The sequence below is a fragment of the Strongylocentrotus purpuratus genome, unplaced genomic scaffold (assembly GCF_000002235.5).
Source record: "Strongylocentrotus purpuratus isolate Spur 01 unplaced genomic scaffold, Spur_5.0 spur5_scaffold_20, whole genome shotgun sequence".
Classification (NCBI taxonomy): domain Eukaryota; kingdom Metazoa; phylum Echinodermata; class Echinoidea; order Camarodonta; family Strongylocentrotidae; genus Strongylocentrotus; species Strongylocentrotus purpuratus.
Genome location: NW_022145606.1, coordinates 18,845,200 through 18,871,598, shown reverse-complemented (window position 1 = coordinate 18,871,598; position 26,399 = coordinate 18,845,200). Strand labels below are relative to the sequence as shown.

Below are 26,399 nucleotides of genomic sequence, written 5' to 3'. Positions count from 1 at the left end.
TAACATGTCCCTCTTGCTTCAATATTGTTATTATACATATCTTCCAGAGGGATCTAAGTCGAGTTCTATAATGAACTTTTCTCAAATTCAGTCTAATTTTGATGAAATTGTTACTATCTTCATTTTGTGGATTTTGCTCTGTTTATTTATTTAATCCATCCAATCTTAAACTACTAGTCTTGGCTTTTCCTTGTCATGTTGTGATGCATGTGTTTGAATGATTGTACATGTCCGATGTAGTATGATCTTGACGATGTTCTTATGAACGGACGACTGATGTTGGTGTGAATATGTTTTTGAGTTGGTGTTGGTAATGTCAGAAGAATGTTGGCATGAACTGGAAAGGGGAGGTACAACGTCGGCACATGGTAGGATACGGGTTGGCATAACGTTGCTTCTACGTCGGCAAATGGTGGAGAAGAGGTTGGCATAACGTTGGTCTAGCATTGGCACATGGTGGAAGAGGGGTCGGCACTTGGTGGGAAAAGGGTTGGCATTATGTTAGGACAACGTCGGGGAGACGTCGGCACATAGTGTAAAAGGGGTTGGCATTACGTTGGTCCTACGTCAGGGAGACGTCGGCACATGGTGGAAAAGGGGTTGGCATTACGTTAGGACAACGTCGGGGAGACGTCGGCACATAGTGTAAAAGGGGTTGGCATTACGTTGGTCCTACGTCAGGGAGACGTCGGCACATGGTGGAAAAGGGGTTGGCATTACGTTTGTCCTATGTCGGCATATGGTGGGATAGGGGTTGACATGACGTTGGTCATACGTCGGGGGGACGTTGGCCCGATGTTGGCTTAATGTCATTTCGTCGCTGTCGAGCCAACGTTGGCCCGCCGGCAAGAAAGCCGTTGGCCCAACATCACATTGACGACGATGGCGCAACGTAACAGCCCACGACGTCGGCACATGGTGGGATAGGGGTTGGCATAACGTTGGTCCAATGTCGGAACTAAGTCGGCACATGGTTGAAAAGGGGTTGGTATAACGTTGGGCCAATGTCGAGGAGACGTCGGCACATGGTGGGATAAGGGTTGGCATAACGTTTATCCAATGTCGGAACAACGTCGGCACATGGTGGGATAGGGGTTGGCATAACGTTGGTCGTACGTCGGCACATGGTTAAAAAAGGGTCGGGACGACGTTGGTCCAATGTCGGAAAGACGTCGGCATACGGTGGAAAAGAGGTTGGCATAACGTTGGTTCAATGTCGGGAGGACATCGGCACATATGGTCGGATAGGGGTCGGCGTAACGTTGGCCCGATGTTGGCTTAATGTCATTTTGTCACTGTCGGGCCAACGTTGGCCCACCGGCAAGAAAGCCGTGGGCCCAACATCATGTTGGCGACGTTGGACCAACGTAACAGCTTACGTTGGCCCCACGTTGGCGTAACGTCGTATTGTTATCTGGGTTCCTGTTTCTGAATAGGCGGAACCAAATACTCTGGTGTATGTAGTAACCCGGTGCGATATGATGCATGACCTGCTAAGCCTGACCGGTGTACGACAGCACTGGGCGTTGACTCAACGACTTGACGCGAGTAGGTTGCCTGAGCTTGTCGACTACGAACACATGTCCATTCACTGATGGTGCCTAGGGTTATGGCTACGAGCCCAGCTTGTCCAGTTCAGATGTTCAAATGATGATTCAAGTTGAGGCGAGGGCTGATGAGGCTTCTACCACGTCGGCCTGTGCTGCCTGGTTCTTGCCTGGTCCCATAGTATAGGGAAAGTCTATGCCAGCAACTGCATGCTTATAGCCTGTGGCTGTAACTTTTACCTTCGTGGCCAACACCCCTCATTCACTCCCCAAAATCAGACCAAATTCTGAAAGGTCTGCTCCTCTCGAGATCTCATGTGCAATCTGATTAAACTACCCTAAATCTCTAATCCACGTTGGCTCTCTCAATAGTAACCTCTTTAACATTCTTTGTATTCCTCTCATGCCAAAACTGTCCATCCAAATTCCTTTTACTGAATCCTCTATACAAAACTTTCCTATTAACATTCTCCTCATCCTTTCCCCACACACAGACAAAGACAGACACCTGCTCTACTAGAGACCCAAGTTAGTTGACCTAGTAAATTGCTACCAACAACATCTATTCATCTAACACCTGTCCATTACATTCTCTGTCTAAAAAAGAAATCCCAGTCACATTGTGACATATCTCCCCTTCCTTCAAGAAATTTATATAATTTCAGAAAAAAAATTCAGAGTGGTTTTCTCATTCTATGCAAGGAAAATTTCAGAGTGGTTTTCTCATTCTATACGAGGAAAATTTGTTTACAGGAAAATATAAAGATCAATAATAATTATTAAAAAAAAAAAACCTTCTGTTCCTGCTTTACTTGAAATCAACTACTGGTATCTGGTATCCTACTTAAGTAGTCTGCACCGACGTTTTCACTGCCCTTGATAGCTGTGATGCTAAAATGGTACGGTTGAAGCGCCAGAGCCCATCTCAGAATCCTTGAGTTCGCGACTTTTGATTTCGTGATACACTGCAGTGGCTGGTGATCAGTTTCTAGTTCAAAATGCTTGCCGTAGAGGTATGGTTCGAACTTCTGAACACCCCAGACTACTGCTAAGCATTCACGTTCCATAACACAGTAGCGCTGCTCTCTTGGGAGAGGTTTCCTACTAGCGTAGGCGATAGGGAACTTCTTCCCTTCTGTCTCTTGTAGCAGAATTGCACCGAGACCATGATCTGAGGCATCAGTCCTCAGGATGAAAGGAAGATCTAAGTCCGGAAGATGGAGGATGGGTTCACTAGCAAGTTTCTTTTTCAAGGTAGTGAAAGCTGCCTCTTCCGCATCTCCCCATTTCACTAGAAGTGGCTCTCCTTTCTTCGTTCGGTCAGTCAGTGGTACTGCTAATGCTGCGAAGTTGGGAACAAACCGTCTGTAATAACCCACAAGACCTAGAAAGGATCGAAGTTGCTTTTTGGTCTTAGGTCTCGCAGCTCCTTGAACTGCATCGACTTTGTCTTGCACTGGTCGAAGCTCTCCTTGACCTATTCGATGACCAAGAAATTCGATACTTACACATCCTACAGTGCACTTGGTAGGCCTCGCTGTCAAGTTTGCTCTCCTCAGTCTCTCGAACACCTCACGGAGGGTATCTAAATGCTCCTCAAAACTTACTGTATGGATCAAAATATCATCAATGAAATTGTCTACACCATGCAAGCCACGGAGCAAAGCCCTCATGATACGACTAAAGCTTGCCGGAGCATTAACTAGCCCAAATGGCATGCTTCGAAATTGATACAAACCATCTGGTGTCACAAATGCTGTCAGTTCCTTGGCTTCCTCTGTTAAGGGTACTTGCCAATACCCTTTGGTTAGATCAATCTTTGTGAAATACTTGGCCCTAGAAAGTTTTGCAAATATTTCTTCCTGATCAGGTATCGGTTCTGCATCAGTTACGGTAACTTGATTTAACTTACGATAATCACAACAAAACCTGATCGTCCCATCTTTCTTCTTTACCATCACTACCGGGGATGCATAAGGAGAAGACGAGGATTCAACTATGCCAACATCTATCATCTTCTGAACCTCCTCCTTCACCTTACCTCGCAAAGCATGTGGTAATGGGTACGGTTTACTCTTAATGGGTTCCTTATGGACAAGTTTAATGTCATGCTTACCTAAGTTTGTCAATCCCGGCATATCAGTCAAAACTTCTTCATACTCCCGTAAAAGAGAGTTGACCTCCTCACGCTGCTTATCATCTAGATGTGGACTGATCTGCACATCTTTGAGAGATTCTGTTGGGGTAAGATTGGGGAGATGAAGAATATCCTTTCTCGAAGAATGGTTTACATCTTCATTCTCTCCTTCGCTACATTCCTCAGACAAGCCATCATCCACAACAGAAACACCAGCAACATCAAACCCACCTGCACTCTCCTCTCTCCTGTAGTACTTCTTCAGAAGATTTGCATGGAAGGATTTTATCTTTCCATCCTTATCAATTCTGTAGTCCATTTGTCCTATCTTCTTTACCACCTTGAAGGGTCCTTTCCAGTGCATCAACAGTTTGTTGTTGTCACTCGGAAGTAGAAGAAGGACTTCATCATCAACTTCAAACTTTCTCTCCTTTGCTTTCTTATTGTACTGTCTCCTGTACCTCTCTGCTGATTTGCTGAGATTCTGTTGGGCAACTTCACAAGTCAATTGCAGCCTGTCTTTCAGATCCAATACATACTGATATGTAGTCTTGGTATCCGGTTCATCAACCTCTCCAGTCCACAGCTCCCGTAGGATAGCAAGAGGGCCTCGAACTGCTCTCCCAAACAGGAGTTCAAAGGGTGAGAATCCCGTGCTCTCCTGCACTGACTCTCTGTAAGCAAACAAGAGGGGGTTCAAATACCTACCCCAATCCTTGGGTCGTTCTTCACACATCTTGCGGAGCATAGACTTCAAGGTACCGTTGAAACGTTCAACCAACCCATTGCAAGCGGGATGATAGGGTGTAGTCGTCATCTGACGGATGGAGAATAGACGACTGACTTCCTTCATCAGCTCTGATGTGAATTGGCTGCCCCGGTCTGTCAACACCTCTCGTGGTATCCCCACCCTGGAGTAGATGTCCATCAGTGCCTCTGCAACTGTCTGTGCATCAATCCTGCGAAGTGCCACAGCTTCTGGGTAACGTGTAGCATAGTCTACAACGGTAAGAATGTACCGATTACCTTTGCTAGTAGCAGGTTCTATCGGTCCAACCAGGTCCATCGCCACACGTCTAAAAGGTTCATCGATGAGAGGGGTTGATCCCAGAGGCACCTTCGTAACCTTCCCCTTAGGCGAAGTACGCTGACATGGTCCACATGACCGACAATACCGCACTATATCTGCATGCATACCTGGCCAGAAAAAGTGAGTCAAAATCTTATCACGGGTCTTTTTAGTTCCAAAATGACCACCAAGAATAGATTCGTGAGCAAGCTTCAAGACTTGATTCCTGAATTTAGTGGGTACCACAACTTGCACGAGTACATCTGACCCTGGGGTTGCATCAATATATTCTCTATAGAGTACATCCTTCTTAACGAGAAAGTAAGACGAATTTCCACTCTTACTTATCTTCTTTTCTCCACTTTCAGCGAGTTTCCTGGAAGCATCCAGTGCATTGTCCTCCTTCTGGGCCTGGATTAGATCATCCACAGACACAATGTCATTCAGTGAATCAGGTACTTGAAGGGGAGGCCTCGTACGTCCTGCCTTCCGCTTCTGTGCTCTTGTCTCTACTGCGTTGGCCTGATGATCTTTTGGCTTCCAGTCTTGGTCTGGGTCAGCTGGTTGCCGGGCTCCATAAATGTTCCCTAGTACAATATCATACACGGGTGTTAGCACACACAAAGCTTCTGCCTTACCTGTGAAGAAAGGAGTATCTAGCTCGATCGTTGCAACTTGGAAGGTTCTGATCGTCCGATCAATGAGCAAGCAAGTCCGCTGTTCTCCAGTGAACTGCTCTTCCGACACCAAGTCTTGCCGAACAATGACAGTCGTACAACCGCTGTCACGTAGAACATCCACGAGCTTCCCGTTCACCATTCCCTTGCTGACTGGCATCTCCACTGGTGAACCACTCGCTGCTGCTGATAGTACCGGGAGGGTGTCGCCAGATGCTAGCTTCACTCCGGTTCCATCTTCGGTGAGGTTTTCTCTCACGATGAGACTCAAACCCTTCGAGTCATCCAGATGAGCTGTCTCTCTTGAGTCAGTAGGTCCTGCTGCAGCATCATGTCTGGCTGATATATCATCTGCTGACCTGCCTTTGACGAGACTTGATCCCATCTTACGTCGACCTTTCTTTCCACTTGGGCAATTGAAAGAAAGATGTCCAAACTTATTATAAGTGTAACATTTCTTGTTCGAAAGATTAGAGTTGGTTGGATTCTCAGACCTACTTGATCTTTTATCACTACTTGAACTAGTAGAACTGTTTGGACTCTTAGTATTATTTGAACTGTTAGAACTGGACTGCTGGGCTTTCACCCTTCTTACCCTCAAATCTGTATGAGCATCATGATATTGATCAGCTAGAGTTAATACTTCTGTAAGCTTTCCAGGATGACGTTCCTTAACGAACATCAGGCATTCCTTACTGCTTGTATTAAATATCTGTTCCTGGATGAGCAGGCTCTTCAGACCTTCAACATTGTCATCATAAGAGCTAAGATCAATCCATCGATCTAAGTATTTCTCAATTCTATGGGCATATTGAACATAGGTTTCCCCCTGATGGAGTTTAGCATACCTAAACTTAGTCCTATACCCTTCTTCCGTAAGATCATATCCTTTTAGAAGTGAGGATTTAACTATGTCATAATCCTTAACCTGGGAAACTGTAAGTCTTGAAATAATATCCAAAGCCTTACCCGACATCAAAGCACAAATTGCGAGTGCCCAATCCGACTTATCCCACCCTACAATTACGGCATGTCTCTCAAACCTAGACAAATAACTGTCAATATCATCCTTTCCTTCTTGGAAAACTGGAAGAGGAGGAATACTGGGCCTACTACGTGGGTGCCCCGACTGTGAACTAGGTCCCGTCCCATTAGTTTTCCTTAGTTCCTCTAGTCTAATCTGTTGAGCTATTACTTCAGTCTCGGCACTCCTTGCTGCCGCTCGTTCATCTCTAGCTTCACGCACACACTCATCAACATACGTTCTCAATTCCTTCCCCTCCAAATTAAACTCTTTCCCTTGTGTAATAAACTTATCTCTCTCCATACTGCAGGCCACACCAAGGTAAATTTACAAACCTGCCAAATGCAGACAATTTATGCAGCGCAAACGTCACCACGCCCTCAGCTCTGGCACAGGCACGTAGAGAAGCCTCCCTGCCCCGACCTGCACTTGCACCACCGTCCGAACAGTCTTGAACCTACAAACACTGTAAACTGGAGAGAAGATCAAGTTTTCATTATTACACAAAAACAATCACAAGACATATTAACCAATGATAACAATCTAATCATTATAACCTAACCTATCAAATAGACAAAATTTGTCCCTTCGTGGTCGCCAATATGTCAGATTTAAATACTGAAAATCATTATGGTCTGACGATAAATTAGGTTCTGATGAAATGAGTATGTATCACAATAAAATCAAGCAATTTCAAGAGTAAAGTATAATGTACAAACAGTTTATTTAAGAGCCATCGGCTCAATATAATAAACTGTTTGTACATTATCATTTGGCGGGCGGTATCTGAATTTCGAAGAAAAATTCACATTTCTAGAAAGTTTATTTTCTGCTCTTTCATATGACACCTCAATCAGGAAAAATGAGCCAGGAATAACAAACTTCTGTTTGTTTAAATTGAAGCTTGCATTTCCATAACTTGATTAAACGTTTTCACTGGCTGGCTGCCGTAGCAACAGACGGAATTGACAAAAGACTGAACTCCGTTTTGTCAATTCTGCTTTTTTTTTCTTCTTAATATTTTTGATAAATAGAGTAAGGCATTTTAATTGCTTTTATTACTGTGTTTGGAAAGGGTGAAAGACGCTAACCACACTTTAATTTCACCTCTTCTTTCTACTATTTTTCCTTTGTCTCCTTCCACTTCTCTCATTCTCTTCCCTTTTCTCTGTCAACAATTTATCTTAAAATGATTGCGTATCGAATGATACGAGGCAACTCTTATTCCACTGCAAAATATGCCTGAAAAAAATATTTCACCACTTTCTCTCTTAAATGAGAAATATAATGATTTAGAATTATAACCATTATAATTATAATTATAAATTACGTCTCAAGAGCTAATGATGTGAAAAATGATATCAAACAGAATATGTAGTCCATATTGCGCGGAAATATGATTCATTTGAAATAATAATCTATCAACGTAATCATAAGAGTTCTGTTTGTGATACTGCATTTTGGGGAAATCTGTCGACAAGTTTTTCTTTTCATTTTAAAATGAATGGGTTGTTTGGACTAGCAAAATAACAAAAATAAGTTAAACATTGTCGCAATCATAAATCTGTGTGCAGTGGTTTTCACTGGATGTGATTTCCAGCAAGATTGATATCAGTGTGTAATCATTTAAATGATTCCCAAATTTCATATATAAGCCTACACAATTTTGCCCAAACAATTACTCATACTACATCGTAAACATTCCCTATGAATTTGTAGACAGTTTCCAATCGCTTCTGGACAGTTTCTCTCGTACATGTCATGTAGTTAGATATGAGTGACCGGCACTCATCTTTATCTGTAGTAGTATCAAAATTGTAGTCGTTATGTTAGTCGTTACTACGAGCCACATGAAAAGTTAATCGAAATGGGTCTGCATTGGAGCGAAGGTTTGTACGCACAGGTCGATACAACTCAAGACAGTCACTAAAATACTCTGGCGCCTGATCATGAAAAAAATTGTATACAAATAAAAGAATCTTAAAAACAATCCTCTGTTTGATTGGCAACCAATGAAGGGATGTTAGTAGAGGCATGGTATCATGACGACGGTCTAACCGAAAAATAATACGAGCAGCTCAGTTCATCAAACTTTGAAGTCTTCTGATATGTGTTTGAGGGACTTATGTAAGCAGCCCGTTACAATAATCTAACCGGGAAAGAACATGGCTGCGAATCACATGATGACATGCATCTTCAGATGCATACTTCCTAATCTGTGATATATTCTGCAACTGAAATCGTACAGATTTACAAAGCTGGTCTATTTGGTTAGACATGGACATGTTACAATCAAAAATTACACCAAGGTTCTTGCCCGATGTAGATGGTGCAATCTGGGTGGTTCCAAATGTAAGATTAACATCACTAATGTTTCCCAATTAAGTTGTGTTTGGAGCCGATTACCAAAAACTCTGTGTTTTCCTCATTTAGTTTAAGCTTATTCTTCCTTATCATATTCCAATCGTAACTTATGCTATGGTCACATAACCAAAAAGTAGCCTGCTCGGCGGCCGAGCGGCGAGTTTTAAACCAATTCTGCCCGGCGGCTGCCCAGCCACCGACCGGCGGCCGCCCAGGCACCGCTCGTTTTTAGGGCATCGCTCGGTCGCCGCTGAAGTTTTAGCGCGGAGTTAAAATTTGGGCGGCGCCTGCTCACTTTTCTCTCGCCGCCCAAAATACGCTCGGTGCCTGGGCGGTCGCCGCCCGGCACCGACCTAATCGCTGGGCGATGCCTAAATTCCAGCAACGACCGAGCAGGCTACTGATCGGTCGGTCGCTGCTCTGATTTGTGACCATAGCTTAAGAGTATAAGTAATGGATTGCACTCCATTTGAAATGGTACTTTAAAATGCTTTTAATTAACAAAAATTGTAACGCCCATCAACCTAATTGCGAAGTGCAATCCATTACTTATGAATTGATTGGAATATGATAAGGAAGAATTAGATAGCACAATGGGTTTGTCTCCTAGTTAATTTAATAGGAGCTCAGTTGCTCATTTGTATTCTCTGTAGAGGCAGTAATACCTCAATGATGCCACGAGACTGGCTCAAACCGATTTTACACCGATCTGGTTTTTTTGACATTGCATAACTTTTTATGCAAAGGAAAGTTAACGCTAAAATTAAATTTAACGCTGTTTCTGGACTTATCGCTAAAATAGGGGCTTAACAATGCGTTAAAAGTTTGATGCAACAGGACCCAGGGGTCCGTCTTGTATTGCTCTGGTCCGTGCGACTGAGATTTTACATAGTTATGTAGTTTGGTATGAGTATCGTATATTTTGTTAATGTATTACTCATTTTTTTCAAACAGATAACGCAATACTAATTTTCATTTAAAGCCATAATAAAGGTTAACTGCAAAACCAGGATATTAGTAGGATCATTTGTTCTGATCAATGCTTGAGCATTGAGATGAAAATATTGTATAGTTGAGAAAAAAAATATGTGATTTTATTGATAACATTGTGCGTCAATTGTATTTGTTCTCACAACTTTATTTTTATGTTTGAATGTAAATAAACACCTCATTAGAGGCACACAAAAAAAGCTAATTGACCTGTTCAAATTGGTTGCTATATCTACAGTTAAACCGAAGTTTTTTCTTCATGTGTAGTATATTTATATCGGAAGAAGGTGGGTATGAGAGAGAGAGAGAGAAAGAAGAGGAATTACAATAATCAATGATCGAGATGAGGAGTGATAATTCACAAGAAAGAGAAAAGAAAAGAGCATGCAAGAGAAGGAAAAAGGAAAAATAACAGACAGAATCAATCTAATTCTGAGAATGAATAGAGAGAAGGAAGAGATCATCTGAAAAACATGTGCTTCGATGTAACGGCGTATGGACACCTAACTGCGATGAAATCTTGCTTTCCATACAATGTGAGGTAACACGGTATGCTAAGAAACGTGGAAAGATATATAACAGCGTATGGACACCTAAAATCTTGCTTTCCGTACAGTGTGAGATAGCATGACATGCTAAGAAACATGGAAAGAGATCTCACAACGTATGGACAGCAACACGTGATCAAAATGTAACCTATGAAGGATCAATATTACCAAATTCTACGTCAGCTTGCGCTTCATCTATAGATTTCTCTTATCACCTCATTAACGATTAAACAAATTAAATCAGTCGTTTTTATGCCCAGAAAATGTTTCACTCTTGTGATTTTTATTTTGGTAGGCATGCAGTAATGACAACAACAAAAATTAGTTTAGAGATGTCAATATCACACGAGTCTATAATCTATATCCGCCACAAATATATCCAGTGTCCGTCAACAATACTGTGTTTATACCCCCCAAAAAGAACATGTTCTTGTAACATATAGGCTACAAGTACAACTTATACAAACTTTTTAAGTTAAGAAAACAAGAGAACAACACAGGAAAATACAAAAAAGGGCAATGCAACCTTTGTAATAAGTTCATTACTATGTATGAAGGCGTATCTCAAATTGGCAGATTGGTCATTGCATTGTAACGTAGCGACGGATAACCCATTCGTCATACATGCACTAAAATATCATATTCCCGTTTTCCACCTAAGCGCCTTCCCGCCTTCTCCCTTTTTAATTACGAATTTAAGTAACTGAATTGAATTGAACCTGTAATTATTAGAAAAAAGAAAACGGCGTAATTCACATGAAATATGCAAAAAGTGACATTACCAATTATAACAGAAACTTAGTAAATGTTTACAAAGATATCATTATATTATTACATTACTTACGATGTTTAGTCAAGAAACAGAACTTCCAACGGTTAACCTTGGCCTGTATTCTGTTAATATAAACATTGTTCTTCTCTACATCATAGCAAACTAATCAGTACCCAGAGCTTTCAATTTAATGGCTTTATCAGACAGGGTGCAAAGTATACGACGGTATTACTAATGAAATGTCGCACCATGCATGGTCGATTTTGTAACTCTTGATTTTGTAACTCTTGATTTGATGCATTAGGAAAGTTCAATTTAACATCCATACGAAAAGTAAAATGATATTATAAAATGAAAACAAAATCATAATACCAATAATTTTACAGGATGACCCGTGAAAGCTACAAAGATAACAAATAATCACTATAAAAGTCAAGAAATATGAGCAAAAACATTAAAGAAAATGCTTTTGGAATAACTTACAGCGTGAGGGAAATAACACTTACTCAATATCTTACCAATTTTCAAGCTGTACATTATGAAATTATATCGCTGGCTTTCAGTTAATATCGAGGAGAAACGATTACACAATGCAAGAAGTAGATGCAAAGTTAACGTACAGTATTTACATTTACATTACTATTTCGAAAGAGGGAAGTTCTAATTATATTGGATAATGACAACGGTGTAGTCATGTAATTCAAATCTATCGAAAGAATAGGCATCTTCTTATTCGGCTAGTAATTTAGTTATCATATAATAAACAATATAGTATGACACATTATAGGCCCATATGAGAGTAGAGCTGGAGCAGAGAGGTTTGCACAACACCAATAAGGGTAATGAATTTGAGATGGATTACAGTGATACTTTAATGAAATACAACTTCTTGTGACAAGCAAACGTGAGCATGTCTGGAGAGAGGGAAACCAAGTAACACCAATCAGTTTCAAGCGTCATATTGAGTACATTGAACTTAACTCTCTCCTTCAGGTTCAGACCATCAAGGTCATAGAGCCTGATCACCACATTACTATAAATCTTACGATCAACACTCGCTACATACACCCTGTCCTGCTCATCCACGGCAGCATACAGGTGGACATCGTATGGAGCTTGTAGAGACCTACCAGCATTCCCATCCCTGTCATAGACCGTCACCACACTCGGGTCGATGGAGTAATTACATGAACTCGTGATGATTAAACCCGACTTGGTGGCAGATACCTGTCTCGTTACGTTGTGTTTTGTTGAAACAGTGTATTTGAGAGTGGATCCAGTTCGGTCATAGATATGAATAGGCTTTTCACAGCAAGCGATGAGGATCTCATCTGATGGACTTCTGTTAAGTTTTAGAGAATACGAAGTATTGTCTTTCACGCGGATGGTTGATTTCCTGGATCCATTGGGAGAATATAGGTGTGCTTCGTTGACACCCGTCGATATGCATAACGACCTGTCTTGTTGAAACACCAGATCACAACACTTCATGTTACTTGGTATGTGTGCATACTGCTCGTGTTTACCAGCTGAATCAATGATATCTATACCACGCGTGTCCCCATATACGATGGCCACACTATCATCAGAGTACTGGGTCACTCCCCACATCTTTCCCTGTAGATCTACACACTGAATGATTTGAACCTTCGGATCTGATTCTGAGATGCTCCCGATGTCAAGACGAGTATCATCTGCTGGCTTGAACATCTTCTCGTGTGCTTTCGTCGTAATGGCTGCCGCAGAAGTGTGATCAGTAGCCTCCTTCAGCATAGCATCCAGCTCCTCACAGAGCAAGGTATGAGCAGACAGACTGTCTGTCTCAAGACGACCCAGTCTGTCATTAGATACCAGTGATATTGAACTACAAATACTCTTGATCCTCTGTCGATCTTTGGATTTCATAACGCTCAGGTCGTCATCGAAACTCCGCTTTACTGCATTGATTTCCTCGATGAGATTTTGATGATTTTCTTCAAGCCGTTTGGCCTTGATGCTGTAGGCTTGACGGACATCTTCCTGTAGTTTCTGCACGGCAGTATATACTTCATGGCGTTGTACCTCAACATTCTGAATGTTCTTCTCCAGTTCTGTTTTCTTAGCGGCACATCGCTGGACAAGGTCGTTCACCTAAATAAAACAAATAAAAGAGAAGTGAAAAGATTTTTTTCTAGCATGAGATATATGATAACTGCATGGAGCTGGTATGAAAATGAAACAAAACCCCGTGCTTGAAGTTTCACAAAAGTAAGATCACCCACCCCCCCCCAAAAAAAAAACAACAACAACAACAACAAACAAACAAACAAACAAAACACACACGCTCATCATCATATATCATACGAGGATAGAGGAATTGAATACATTTTTTGTCCTGCTTTCTTAACCCTAAAAAGGCCGGGCAATTTGACGTCTTAAAACGCCCCCCCCCCCCCCCCCCTCCCAACGTAAGATCTCGGCTTATCCGTGATTTTGAACAAGGCATGGGCAGATTTGATTTGATTCGAAATTGCTGTTTTAGTTGAGTAATAACATTTATCAATTGAAATATAATAGTTTGTAATGAATACAAACATACAAATAAACACACACATGCAGGTACAAATATGTTTGCTACATGTTGTTTTCATATAAAACTATAGTGTTTACAATATTTTGCGGGTGAAAAGTGTAAGTTTCTTTTATATTTATAATTACCAATTTCTTATGTATTCTATCGTGTTTAATTTCTAATGTATTTCATTATGTGAATAAAAGAATGCTTGGCCAATACTAAACAAGTATAATCATGAATATATGATTGCATAACATGAAATAAATCACTCATGATATTGATTTTGATAAAGATCTTATAACTGCAATATACTTACACACGCACAATTGCGAGAATTACATATTTTGATTGACATATGATGATATATCTTCATCTAACACCCGAACCATAGGTCCGCCATAAGGAAAAAACTCATAAAATGTCAGCGCCAAAGGTTCAAGGGTTTTGATGCAGCGTCAAATATTCGACAGGGGGGATTATGCCCCCTCCCCCGGGCTTATTAGGGTTAAAAGGGAATCCAGCCATTGTAATAAGTCCATTTGTATGAAAGCTGTAATATCAGATAAACAAAATGTATATAATAGTAATAAAATTATCATAATAATGATTATAATCATCATCATAATAACAAATAACTATGATACATATAGTAGTAACCATAATAAAGTATTAATAATAATAAGGGCTGATTATCAAGGGGGAGGGGTGGATCTCATTTTGCCCCAACACTTTGATAGATAGGAATATCTTCTCCCATGCTTGCGGTATCTTTATTGAAGACAGATTTTACAAACATAATAAACACAGAGTCTATTAATATTCGAGGGATAGTATGTAGCGACCGCTTGGAGAAAATTTAGATTTTAGGATGCTGAGAATTACCTTTCAGGGCACTTGAAAGCGTATTTAGTTGCAAAGAAATTCAATGTAATCTTCCTTTATTTGTCCTTGCGAGGGGGGCACAATCAAATCCGTCCCACATTTGAATAACGCGGGAAATCAATTACTCCCTCTGCTCGAATCTTCCGGCGGCTACGGTATACTTTTCCTTATCTGAGTTGTATGAGTAAACTTGTCGGGCCTTAGCCAAAGGCAAGTATTCTTTATCAAATGAACCAACTTACCTTAAGACGTAACTGCTGCTCGAAGTCAGCCTGATTCTTGATGTCGTGATGTTGATGACCGACGATCACGCACTTGAGACAGACATGGACCTTACAATCCTCACAAAACATATCTTTGTTCTCTTGTTTGTGGGTGGAGCACTTCTCGGATAGATGACCAATGCTGACCTTCCCGTTGATGATATCCTGTATGGATACAATCTCATGTCCTTCAAAGACTGAAGTCAGCAGCGCATGGCTGCAGTCGCAATCAGTGCACATGTAATTATTACACGTTCTACAGAATGAGACAGCATCTGATTCTTGATGAAACTTGGAAGCAGTGCATTTTGGACGCATCTCAAGGACAGCGTTCATCCCTCCACACTCGGCGTGGTAATTGTCTACAAGTCCATTGACAGTCACATTGGTGAGGAAATCATCGACACGGTTCGCAGACAACTTGGTGATCTTCCTGCAGAGAGGACAGATCATGTGATGGAGATCCTGGTGGGAAAGGTCATAGTTCTTGAGACATTTCCGACAGAAGGTGTGTCCGCATGAAGTCAGGATGGTTGCCTCGTCGAAGATATCAAGACATAAGGGACACGTCAGGTTCTCCAAAGAGCTTGGAGCTTTCTCTTTCTCAGTCTGATCAGCCATTGGTACAAATATCGCATTTCTGCCTTATTACAAACACGAGCTCATTTTACGCATATTATATTCATTGTTCAATAAAACTTAAAATTGTGATCAGTTGACGTGTACTATAGAAGCCAGCAGTCAGTTTCTGCAAGCACAAACTTTGTATATGCAATGCAGTGACGTATTGTAGTATAGTAGATTGCGTCCTATATTGCATACAGTTCTGCATATACACCAAGTTCCCACGTTGATTACACAAATGTTATTATATGTCGAAACCGCTAGGTGCTAATAACTTTGATCGAAAATACTGAGATTCTATACAAGTGTATACATCAATACAAAATGTGAATATAATGCAGTTTGTGCATCCTATATAATTATGGCCTATTAATAGATGTGGGTTTTTCCATGGAGAGTGCGTGCGCAGCGTTTAAGCACCTTTGAGCTTCAAAGCGGTATTCATCATTTTTATCTATAGAGGGCGACTCATAGTTTTTCAGTTATTGATACATTGCGTTGGAGATCTTTAGTTGGAGTACTTTGGTACGTAGAATCTGATCAGTACTAGTAATAAGAGCAAGACAATTATTTGCCTCTATAACTATGTTTGGAAGGGTAAAAGACGGTAACCACACTTAATATTTCACCCCTTCCTTCTCCACTATTCTTCCTTTATCTCCTTCCATTTCTCTCATTCTCTTCCCCTTTTTCCGTCAAAAATTGATTTCAAAACTTTTGCGTTTTTAATGCTACAAGATGTCTCACCTGCCTGGCCACACTTATTATAATGCAAAATTCGCCTGAAAAAATATTTAACCACTTCCTCTCTTATAAAATATATCATGCTTTAGAACTATAGACATACAAATGTTGTTCATGTCTGTCTCAAGAGCTGATGATCTGAAAGATGATAGCAAATAGAATATGTAGGCCATATTGCATGAAAATATGATTCATTTGAAAAAATAACGTGTTAAGGTTACTGTAAGAGTTCTGTTTGTGCTACTGCATTTCGTGGAAAACTGTTGAAGTTGTTTCTTTTTATTTTTATAATGGATGGGTTGTTTTTGACTAGCAAAATAGCAACAATAAATCTGAAACATTGCTAGAATAATATATCTGTGTGCAGTGGTTTTCACTGGTTGTGATTTTCAGCAAGATTGATATCAGTGTGTCAGTATCATTTAAATGATTCCTAAATGTCATAAAAAAGCCTACACAATTTGGCCCAAACAATTACTCCTATATTATATACTACATAGTTAATATTTCCCGATAACTTAATAGACAGTTTCAATCGCTTTCGGACAGTTTCTCTCGTATATGTCATGCAGGCAAATTTAATTTACCAGCACTCATCTTTATCTGTAGTGGTATCATAAGTTCAGTCGCTCTGTTTAGATTATCTAAGGTATTCAACAAGATGACTGTTATCTTCTGTAATTTCTGTAAATTAGTGACAATCAACATAAGTGTTCATGAATGTATATTTGATTTGCACAAGATGCTGGCGAGAGTAGTATGCATCATGTATTTATGTGCACAGGTATTAAAAAGGTTTTTCGTGTATTTTATATTAATGGCCATCAGCCTAATTGCGAAATGCAATATCCATTTATTTATGAATTAAAGTTACAATAATTGGAACATGTTAAGGGAAAATTAAATAGCACAACAGGTTCGTTGTTAGTTAATCTAATAGGAGCTCAATTGCTCATTTATATTCTCTGTAGAGCGAGTAATACCTCAATGATGCCACGTGACGGGTTCAAACCGATTCCACACCGATCTGTTTTTTGACATTCGGGATAACGTGACTTTTATTTTATGCGGTCTGGGGTCGGTCTTGTGTTGCTCTCGTCCGTGCGACTGAGATTTTACATATTTATGAGTTATGTAGTGTTTAGTATGTTTATCATATCTTTTTAAATGTACTACTCGTTTATTTATTTTTAACAGATAAAGCAATACTAATTTCCATTTAAAGCCATATTCAGCTTAACTGCAAAAACAGGATATTAGTATAAACAAATGTTTTCATCAATGCTTGAATGTTAGTTAATTGACCTGTTCATATTGGTTGCTATATCTACTGGTAAACCGAAGTTTTTTCTTCATGTGTAGCATATTTATATCGTAAGGAAGTGGTTATGAGAGAGAGAGAAGAGAAAAGGAACAGTAGTCAATGATCGAGACGATGAGTGATAATTCGTAGGGAAGACAAAGAGAAAGAGCATGCAAGAGAAGGAAAAAAGAAAAGTAACAGACAGAATCAATCTCATTCTGAGAATGGATAGAAAAAGATAGAGAGAGGAGGAAGAGATCATCTGAAAAACATGTGCTTCGATGTTACGGCGTATGGACACCTAACTGCGATGACATCTTGGTGTCCATACAATGTGAGATAACACGGTATGCTAAGAAACATGGAAAGACATAACAGCGTATAGACAATATTACGTCAATTCTACGTCAGCTTGCGCTTCATTTAAAGATTTCTTTTATCACCTCATTAACGATTAAACAAATTGAATCAGTCGTTTTTATGCTCAGAAAATGTTCCATTTTTGTGATTTTTATTTGGGTAGGCTTTCAGTCATAACAAATAATACTTAATTTACAGATGTCAGTATCACATAAGACAAGTATAAGCTAGATCTGCCACAAATATATAGAGTGTCCGTCAACAATAGGCGTACCGTGTTTATACAAATAAAAAAATGTACATGTTATTGTAATATATAGGCTATATTTACAGCGTTTACATACTTTCCATGAATGTTTTCAGTAAGTTAACCGGCAAAAAAAGAACAGAGGAAAGTACACAAATGAAAAAGTTCGATATGTTAAAGTGACTCGGTAAAATTGATGAAGGTTGATGAAAAAAAATGTATGTAATTTGTGTATAAAATGTTACTTATTATATTCCTTCTACTGTACTAACCCTCTGACATGCAAAAATACTGAAACAAATTCTCAAACCACAAAGATATCTATGGTTTTCTTTGAAGGCGTAACTGGGCAACACCCTCCAACAGTGATTAACAGTAAATTCTTCCAACCTTTTTTGAATTTTCCCAACCGTTTTTCCATGAAAAAAGACATAAAACAGGCTATTAGAATCTTTCAACACCTAAATGTCTGGAATGGTATGTAAATCCAATATATTGTTTTGTGACAATTTACATTCACCTAAAATGTAATGAAATTGTAATTATATAGTTGGGAGAATGAAGGAATCGATCAGATCAGTTGTTTCCAATTTGTATCATAATTAATAACGGTCCGTTTTCACTCAAATTTTCAGATAATCTTTAACTGTACACCTAGCATAGAAGTCACTACCTTATCACCACTTTCTCTCATCTGAACAATGTTACCAAGTCCCTTTAAAGAGCAATCCAACCCTTGTAATAAGTTCATTTGTATAAAAGCGTATCTCAAATTGGCAGATTTGTCATTGTATTGTGACATTATAGTGACGGATAACTTTGCCGTTGGTCGTGCACAAAAAATATCATTATTCCGTTTTCGCATAAGCGCCTTCTCCCTTTTAAAATTTCGGTAATTTTGTTTGTTGGAAGAATTTGGGAAAATTGTCACCACATCACAGAGACATTACCGATTCAGCCCATTTGAAAAGGCTATTATTTGTAGTGATTTCAATTTTTTAAATTTAATAATTTTCTCAATTTTGTCTGATTTCATTCAAACTTTCACCAGTCTACTTTTCAGATTTTTCTGCTTTTCTCTAGTCGGTAGTTTAATTTCCAGGTTGGATTCCCCTTTAAAGGTACTTCACACAACTGTGTAATAATAGCTAGTTCTTATATAGCGCTTTCCAAGACCAAAGGCCCTCTCAAAGCGCTTTACAGATATATATGAAACAGAAAAGGGCCAGTAGTCTGTCCCGAAATAGTCACCCCATTTTCCCATAAGAATTGACCGAACGAAGTCAAGCTTAAAGATGAAGTTGAGTTCTGGTCATGCGATTGCATTGTGAAAGAAACAGTGTGGAACCGACAAGAAAAGGTTGATCATCTAGCATATAAGAATTTGTTTGTATTGCAACGTTCTGGAATCATCAAAATGATAAGAAATTTGGCCAAGTCTTGGTAAAGTTACACACACTATACACAGAAAAATGTATATGGGACTACACGAACACGTGGCGTAAAAAGCCGGCCCCCGATTTTTACGATGTTACATGTATATTTAGAATATGAAGGCATTTGAAGAGCCATGCTTTTCAGGGAACATGTCTTATCTGATGTTCTTCCACACTTGCATAATAAGAATGAGTAACGCTCACAAATTATTTTTCACCTCTTCCCAGAACTCAACATTCTCTTTAACATTGTCCTAGGGTATGGTCAATCACATTGGGTCACCGCATACCCATGCACCAAACGTTGTTAGGAGGGATTTGTAGGTATATTAACGTGACACAACAACTGAAGAACAGAAATGTAAGGTCTGGATTGATTCCCAGACCAACCACCGTGTGTAGTTATCAAAGAATATCCCGTATGTTTGAATTCAATTTAATTTACCAATTATAACAGAAATGCAGTAAACGTTTACAAAGATATCATAACATTTTTACATTTCTTAGGATGTTTAGACAAGAAATAGAACTTACGACTGTTAAACAAATACAATTTGATATATTAGGCAAGTTCAATGTAACATCCATGCCAAGAGTAAGATGATAAATTATTATAAAATGAAGGGGAAAAAATAATACTATTAACTTTACAGGATGACCCGTGAAAGCTGAAAAGATACAATATAATGACGATATAAGTCAAGGAATATAAGCACAAACATTTACAAAAATACTTTCGGAATAACAACATGAGAGAAAAGTTTAAACATATTTGTGGCTTACACCCAGTAAATAAGATCGATAGAAATTTTTCTCAGGAAGCATTACATTTATTAAAAAAAATGAGAGAAATAACATTAAAAAGAAGTAAATCAATATCTTACCAATTTTCAAGCTGTACATTGTATCGCTAGCTTTCATTAAATATCTAGGAGAAACGATTACACAATGCAAGAAGTAGACGCATAGTTAAGGTACAGTATTTACATACTATTTCGAGAGAGGAGAGTTATAATTATATTGGATAATTACAACGGTATTCAGACAATTAACGTGTATAGAGAGAAGAGGTATCGTCTTATTTTGGTTACTTATCACGTAATAAACAATAGAATATGACACACTATATAGGGCCATATTAGAGTAGAGCTGGAGCAGCGAGGTATAGATACAAACAACACTAATAATGGTAATAAAGAGTGTGATAATGATTACAGTAAAACTTTGATAAAATACAACTTCTTGTCACAAGCAAACGCGAGCATGTCTGGAGAGTGGGAAACTAAGTAACACCAATCGCTTGTAAGCGTCATATCAAGTAAATTGAACTCAACTCTCTCATTCAGGTTCAGACCATCAAGGTCATAGAGCCTGATCACCACGTTACCCATCTTCCGATCGACACTCGCTACATACACCCTGTCCTGCTCATCCACGGCAGCATACAGGTTGACACCGCTTGGAGCTCGTAGAGACTGACCAGCATTTCCATACCTGTCATAGACCGTCACCACGATTGGCTTATGATCACATGAACTCGTGACGAGCAAACCCGACCTGGTGGCAGATACCTGCCTCGTAATATTGTGCTTTGTTGGGACAGTGTGTTTGAGAGTGGATCCAGTTGGGTCGTAGATATAGATTTGCTTCCCAAAGTTTGCGATAAGGATTTCATCGGATGGACTTCTGTTTAGTCTCAGATAACAGCCAGAGCTATTTACGTAGATGGTTGATTTCCGGGAACAATTGTGAGAATAAAGGTGTGCGTCTGTGTATCCGGTCGATATGCATAACGAACCGTCTTGTTGAAACACAAGACCACAACACTTCATGTTACTTGGTATGTTTGCATACTGCTCCTGTTTACCAGCTGAATCAATGATATCTACATGTATACCATGTGTACCATTATATCCGATAGCTACACTGTCATCAGAGTACTGGGTCATTCCCCACATCCATCCCCGTAGATCTACACACTGGATGACTTGCAACTTGGGATCTGGTTCTGAGATGCTCCCGAGGTCCAGACGGGTATCAGCTGCAGGCTTGAACCTCTTCTCCTGTGCTCTCTTCGTAATGGCTGCCGCAGAAGTGTGATCAGTAGCCTCCTTTAGCATGGCATCCAGCTCCTCACAGAGCATGGTATGAGCAGACAGACTGTCTGTCTCAAGACAACCCAGTCTGTCATTAGATACCAGTGTTATTGAACTACAAATACTCTTGATCCTGTGTCGATCCTTAAATTTCAAGGCGCTGAGGTCGTCATCGAAACTCTTCTTTACTGCATTGATTTGATCGATTAGATTTTGATGATTTTCCTCAAGCTCTTTGACTTTGATGCTGTAGGCTTGACTGACATCATCCAGTAGTTTCTGCACGGCAGTGTATACTTCGTGACGTTGTACTTCGACATTTTGAATGTTCTTCTCAAGTTCTGTCTTCTTAGCGGCACATCGCTGGACAAGGTCGTTCACCTAAACAGAACAAATGATAGAGAAATGAAAATAACTTTTTCTGGCATGATATGTATGCTAATAACATGGAGTTGATTTGAACATAAAATACAGGTGTTGCAAGCGCCTGAATTTTCACAAAAGTAATACCCCCCCCCCCCCCCACATAATCATACGAGGACAGAGGAATTGAATATATTGTTGTTTTTCTGATTCCTTAAAAGGGAATCCAGCCCTAGTAATTAGTCCATTTGTATGAAAGCAGTAATATAAGATAAACAGAATGGAGATAGTTTTATGATAATAATGATTATAATCATCACCATGGTAATAATGATAACAAAAGCAATACATAGATAATAAGAAGAATAATGGTACTACTACTTCTACTTCAAAGTATGGTGATGATGATGATGATCATGATAATTTTCATTAACATTATTACTTTTATCTAAATGATTTTCGTGTAACAAAAGAAAAAAAAAGACATTGCATTTCTCAAAGATTTGCAATTGAAGCATATTTAAGATTCATATTTTGTTACATATATTTTGTAATTCCTTGCGAGGCCACCCCCCCCCCCCCTGGTCCCCTCCGCCTCCACCCCTTCCTCGCTTCTCGTGCAAATGGTACCTTAAATTTGAATGATTTTGTCGTTTTTATGCCAAACTGCATGAGACACACGTTGCCTTTACAATCCTTGTCAGGGGGAGAGCCCAATAAACAGAACACTAAAAAGTAACCTCTTTTGGGAGTGTATTTTAAGTGATTTTAAAGTACAGTGCCTTTTGAACTAGATTTAAACGTTATCGACACGTGCCTTCATTTAAACAAAAAAGGTACTCCTGTTAACGTTTTCATCTAACCTAAAAACCACCAGTTTATCACGCGACTAGAGTAACGTGATTCCACTTACCTCTGTAAATCAAGTGTTTATGACCAAATAACCACTTGACCAAGCAACGAGTTTTTTGTCAGTTAACCGATGGTGGCGATAAATACGTAATTATTTGGTCTTGTAAGCACCTTTATTGATTGGTTTCACAGGTTATCCAAGGTTAATGGTAATAATCACGTTACTTACACCGGCTAATCGTCTTATTGTTCTGTCCGTGAATCTCTGGTTATATTCAACAAGTAATTCTGAGGTGTCTTACACACCTCTTTGAAAGGTTTCAAAGTTACCATAAATTTCTTGGTTATGATCACGTGGCTCAAGCTGATTACTAATCCAAGCTGTGAAAACGTGATATGTAGGTGTGAAAATTAGTAATTATTAAGTGTTTTAAAACACCTTTTTAAATGGTAGTCAAAGTTGCCATAAGTTCCGCGGTGATGATCTCGTGACTCAAACGAATTATTAATCTAAGCTGGTCATACGTGACTTTTAGGTGTGAAAAATTAGTCATTATTAGGTGTCTTAAAACACTATTTAAATGGTTTCAAAGTTACCATAACTTTCTTGGTGATGATCACGTAGTTAAAACTGATTACTAATCTAAGCTGTGAATCCGTGATATTTAGGTGTGAAAAATTAGTAATTATTAGGTGTCTTAAAACACCTATTTAAATGGTAGTCAAAGTTGCCAGCAGTTCCGCGGTGATGATCTCGTGACTCAAACGGAATATTAATCTAAGCAGGGCATTCGTGACTTTTAGGTGTGAAAAATTAGTCATTATTAGGTGTCTTGAAACACCTATTTAAATGGAAGTCAAAGTTGCCATTAGTTCCGCGGTGATGATCTCGTGACTCAAACGGATTATTAATCTAAGCTGGGCATACGTGACTTTTAGGTGTGAAAAATTAGTCATGATTAGGTGTCTTAAAACCCCTATCTAAACCGTAGTCAAAGTTGCCAGCAGTTCCGCGGTGATGATCGCGTGACTCAAACGAATTATTAATATAAGCTGGGTATTCCGTGTTTTCCATGTGTGAAAATGAGTTATTCTTGGGTGTCTTGATAGTTTCACAGTTACCATTTAAGTTCCGTGGTGATAATCCCGTGACTGTTGGCATATTTCTATGTTCACCAGTTGATAACTGACTGTTGGCATATTTTCATTGCACCAGTTGACAACTGGAGTGTGCATATTTCCAGTTGCACCAGTTGATGACTGAGCGTTGGCATATTTCGAGTTGACCCAGCTGACACCAATTCATTTGCATATTGAATATGGGGTGCGTGCAGATCTATGTTTTTTAAACAATTTATCTGAATTTACAGCATATTTCTTAATTACTGATGATTTAGTTATATGCAATTCATTTCGAAAATACTACAAATATAAATTACCAGTTATTAGGACATTTCGCTACTTCGTATAAATTACATTTAGTTAAACATGAATAAGGGAAACATTAACTGTGAACTAAAATAATTTCAATAAAGTACAAGTATACGAAATTTGTTCGATTAATTCAATTATGTAAGTCTACTTATTACCAATGCCCTTACATTGGAAATACAGACGTACCAGTATTGAAGTTTTGTTGCTGTTCAACTGGTTGGAAGTTTTACCAAATGGTTCTCATGGCTCAGCTAGACCAGTTGAATTATAACTGGCCTGGATCAACTGGATCATTTAGCCCATTTCAATTTCCAGGGTTACCAGTTAGCATCAAATGGTTCATCAACTGGACCAGTTGCAACTAGCTTTCTCTTCTGGGATGTTTGCACCCCCCCCCCCCCCCACCCAACCCCCTCTAATCCCAAACTGCTTCGTGCGCGCCTGGACGTAATTATGGAAGATCCAAGACACGATGTTCAGAAACGGGATGAGAACGTCATTATTTTGGTTCATTTATTGTGTAACATTTGCGTAATTATTGGGTTGAACGCGGGTTACAGTAACGTATTTCCTCTTCGACGTAAATTTCACGTGAATGAAGAACATGATTCATCTCAAATCAGCCTCGTAATATTCACGTGAATTTCACGCAGATATTTTGACTAAAACTATCACTAACGCTTCACGTGTTTCTGTGACGCGATAATTTCGTGTATGAAGATGTAATTTTATAACAAAACAAACACGGGAGTATTAGGTTTACAAACCATGGTCTCCAAGGTAGGGATAATCACGTTATTATAATGGTGATATCGCAGTGACAATTGCGTGATTTAGTGTACGTGTGTTTTAAGTTACCTAATGCAATAAACGTATTAACACATTTACGTAAATGTCCGGTGTTTGAAGAACGTAACTCTCCTCAAGTCGATACCTTGATATTGACGTGATTTTCACGTGATTTTGTTTATTGGGAGGGACCTATTTTTGCCCGAACCCTTTAGTTTGATTGATGGGAGAATCTTCTCGTTTGGTTGCGGTGCCTAGTATACATTGTAGACAGGGTTTATATACTGACAATAAACACCTGATCAATCAATATTCGAGGGAATTAAGCGACCGCGTGGAGGAATGTTTGATTTTAGGATGCTCGAAAAATATTTTTCAGAGCAATTGAAAGTTTATTTTGATGCAGGGAGTTCGATATAACTTTCCTTTATTTTTCCTTGCGAGGGGGATACCTTCCCTTATCTGAATTGTATGAGTAAACTTGTCAGGCCTTTATAGCCAAACGCAAGTTGATTTTTTGAATGAACCCACTGACCTTTATTCAATTTTGTCCCCCACTTGACGTCAACCCCCCTCTGCCCCATCCCTCCGACTTCCAGCGCCTATGGTACCTTCCCTTATCTGAATCGTATGAGTTAACTTGTGTCAGGCCTTATAGTTTTTGTCAAATGAACCCACTTACCTTAAGACGTAGCTGCTGCTCGAAGTCAGCCTGATTCTTGATGTTGTGATTTTGATGACCGACGATCACGCACTTGAGACAGACATGGACCTTACAATCCTCACAAAACATATCTTTGTCCTCTTGTTTGTGGATGGAGCACTTCTCGGATAGATGACCAATACTGACCTTCCCGTTGATGATATCTTGTATGGATACAATCTCATGACCTTCAAAGACTGATGTCATAAGCTCATGACTGCAGTCGCAATTAGTACACAAGTAATTATTACACGTTCTACAGAATGAAACAGCATCTGATTCTTGATGAAACTTGGAAGCAGTGCATTTTGGATGCATCTCAAGGACAGCGTTCAACCCTCCACACTCGGTGTGGTAATTGTCTACAAGTCCGTTGACAGTCTCATTGGTGAGGAAATCATCGACACGGTTTACAGACAACTTGGTGAACTTCCTGCAGAGAGGACAGATCATGTGATCGAGATCCAGGTGTGAAAGGTCATAGTTCTTGAGACATTTCCGACAGAAGGTGTGTCCGCATGAAGTCAGGATGGTTGCCTCGTCGAAGATATCAAGACATAGTGGACATGTAAGGTTCTCTAAAGAGCTTGGAGCTTTCTCTTTCTCATTCTGCTGAGCCAT

At 39.4% G+C, this 26,399-nt stretch overlaps 3 protein-coding genes across 3 annotated transcripts; all 3 read right to left on the bottom strand.

Annotated features, from left to right (window-relative positions):
- Positions 1-1,655: 1,655 nt before the first annotated feature.
- Positions 1,656-5,815, bottom strand: LOC115927622. Its single transcript, XM_030993727.1, has 2 exons — positions 2,392-5,815; positions 1,656-1,717 (listed from the first exon to the last, which is right to left on the bottom strand). Exons 1-2 carry the CDS (start codon positions 5,813-5,815, stop codon positions 1,656-1,658), a joined length of 3,486 nt encoding a protein of 1,161 aa, XP_030849587.1.
- Positions 5,816-11,986: 6,171 nt separating this feature from the next.
- Positions 11,987-15,728, bottom strand: LOC115927621 (E3 ubiquitin-protein ligase Midline-1-like). Its single transcript, XM_030993726.1, has 2 exons — positions 14,807-15,728; positions 11,987-13,258 (listed from the first exon to the last, which is right to left on the bottom strand). Exons 1-2 carry the CDS (start codon positions 15,446-15,448, stop codon positions 11,987-11,989), a joined length of 1,914 nt encoding a protein of 637 aa, XP_030849586.1. The 5' UTR covers positions 15,449-15,728.
- Positions 15,729-20,752: 5,024 nt separating this feature from the next.
- Positions 20,753-26,399, bottom strand: LOC115927620 (tripartite motif-containing protein 45-like). Its single transcript, XM_030993724.1, has 2 exons — positions 25,758-26,399; positions 20,753-22,018 (listed from the first exon to the last, which is right to left on the bottom strand). Exons 1-2 carry the CDS (start codon positions 26,397-26,399, stop codon positions 20,753-20,755), a joined length of 1,908 nt encoding a protein of 635 aa, XP_030849584.1.

Excerpts from the sequence above, each read along its gene's own strand:
- LOC115927622 (XM_030993727.1), bottom strand. The coding sequence starts at position 5,815 with ATGGGATCAAGTCTCGTCAAAGGCAGGTCAGCAGATGATATATCAGCC. Across the intron at positions 1,718-2,391 it reads CGTCGGTGCAGACTACTTAA|GCAAGAACCAGGCAGCACAG; the intron begins GTAGGATACCAG and ends CTATGGGACCAG.
- LOC115927621 (XM_030993726.1), bottom strand. The coding sequence starts at position 15,448 with ATGGCTGATCAGACTGAGAAAGAGAAAGCTCCAAGCTCTTTGGAGAAC. Across the intron at positions 13,259-14,806 it reads AGCAGCAGTTACGTCTTAAG|GTGAACGACCTTGTCCAGCG; the intron begins GTAAGTTGGTTC and ends TGTTTTATTTAG.
- LOC115927620 (XM_030993724.1), bottom strand. The coding sequence starts at position 26,399 with ATGGCTCAGCAGAATGAGAAAGAGAAAGCTCCAAGCTCTTTAGAGAAC. Across the intron at positions 22,019-25,757 it reads AGCAGCAGCTACGTCTTAAG|GTGAACGACCTTGTCCAGCG; the intron begins GTAAGTGGGTTC and ends TGTTCTGTTTAG.